The 1,827-nt window shown below is 34.4% G+C and overlaps 1 protein-coding gene across 1 annotated transcript; it reads left to right on the top strand.

Annotated features, from left to right (window-relative positions):
• The first annotated feature begins 861 nt into the window (after positions 1 to 861).
• On the top strand, positions 862 to 1,548 carry LOC110993654. The gene has a single exon (XM_022260000.2). It carries the CDS (start codon positions 889 to 891, stop codon positions 1,414 to 1,416), a length of 528 nt encoding a protein of 175 aa, XP_022115692.2. The 5' UTR covers positions 862 to 888; the 3' UTR covers positions 1,417 to 1,548.
• Positions 1,549 to 1,827: the final 279 nt, after the last annotated feature.

Raw genomic sequence — 1,827 nt, 5'->3', positions numbered from 1 at the left:
GTTGGTATATATTAAGTTTCTCTGTTTAAAAAAAACTTGTTTTATTTTGAGATATAAAGTTCTTTAAACATTATGATATCGTTATTAAAAATGAAAAAAAAAACGCTATTCGCTTTTTATCAACACCCATATATTATTATAAATTAACTTTATGTTTCGTTAGCATATATCGTAGTGACATGGTCCTAACTATTTAAAAAAATATAAGTTTATAACATGTTTCCGACGCCTATATAATGCATGAAAATTGTTACTGAACATCAATTTTATCGTTTCCGGAGGATAATGGTAATCCTTTATTACTTAATTCGTTTATAAAGAAATTCTCAATTACCGATACATCAATTTTATCATGAAGCAAGGATTATAGAGCATTTAAACATCATAAATTTAATACAGTCAAGATAAGTATATGTATATAAATGTGAATTTTTAGTTTTCAATCATAATTGTGAAATCGGTGAGTAAAATTGTAGTAAATGAAATTGATTCAGTAGAAAAGAAGTTAAAATAGATATCTAGATTGTTATTAGTAGTCTGTGATTATTTGTCGTTGTCTATGGCTCATAAAAATAAGACACAAATATTATATTCGTAAAAATTCATTAGACATTAAATCTTATTTGAAATATTATAATATTACTTCCTTTAGTATTTCTAACTACTGTTGATTGTGTATAGCCCGATTAAAAAAAGACTTTAATATGTGTGTGACAACAGTCTTATAATATGTCAAGAGCCATTTTGGACGTGCCAGCGTCATACTTAGCACAAAGTCTCGTTTCTGCAAAGCTTTTTCTAATTTCATCCAGTTGTGGCCAACACATTCCAATATTATTATCACAAGCTAGCAACTTCTAATAAAATTTCCATAATTTTCAGATAAAAATGAAATTCCTCGTACTAGCTGCTGCTTGCCTTGCCGTGGCCGTTGCCGGCCCCACTCGTGGTAGTTTAATACCCGACAGTGCTGGTCCCATCTTAATCCCAGAAGAAGACATCTCTACTGGTCCAGCTCTAATCCCTGAAAACATCTCTACTGGTCCAGCTCTAATCTCTGAAAACATCGCTACTGACCCAGCTCTGATCCCCGAAAACATCTCCGTTGGACCAGCCTTAGTCGACGAGGCTCAAAAGCAATCCAGCCTGGTTCAAGTGGTCATCAACATCAACTCTAAAACCCACGTTATCGAGATCCCCGTGGAAGATGCCACCATCCCCGAAGTCGAAGACATAAACGTTGGGCCCGCTATTATTGAAGAAATCAAGCCTGACCCCGTTGACATTGTTGAGGAGAACATCAATGTTGGAGTACCCGACCTCCCCCTGTCCCCATCTCCAGCTGACATTGGCAACCCTCAGCTTCCAGGACTCGATGCTGACAACGCACAAAACATCCCCGAGGAACTCAAGTAAACAGTCACTTGAGCGGATAAATTAGTCATGTAATTTATAACTTAGTACTTTTCTTTCGCATCGAAGGTGTTAATAGAAAAGGGCCTGCTATATTTACATTATTAATAACCTAATATATTACCTATATGTATATCTACGTGTTTGTATTATTGCCAACTACTACCTAATAATAATTTGTAAGTTGTAAGATAAAGAAGTCTTAAAGTTTTTTAGTCTACCATTAACTGACACAAACAATCCAAGGGAACAGTAAACAGAAATAGCAGATTCAGCTTTGATTGGTCAGGAGCATTCTTAGTTAAATATATATACGTGATGTATCGTATGTTGTAACATTACGTCAATTTTTATCACAATAACGCGTTAAATCGTTGTCAAAATTGTTTTTTGATTCACACCTGTCTGTGTCAT

The sequence above is a fragment of the Pieris rapae genome, chromosome 20 (assembly GCF_905147795.1).
Source record: "Pieris rapae chromosome 20, ilPieRapa1.1, whole genome shotgun sequence".
NCBI classification, from domain to species: Eukaryota; Metazoa; Arthropoda; class Insecta; order Lepidoptera; family Pieridae; genus Pieris; species Pieris rapae.
The sequence above is the reverse complement of the archived record's forward strand: the minus strand, read 5'-3'. Positions and strand labels throughout refer to the sequence as shown.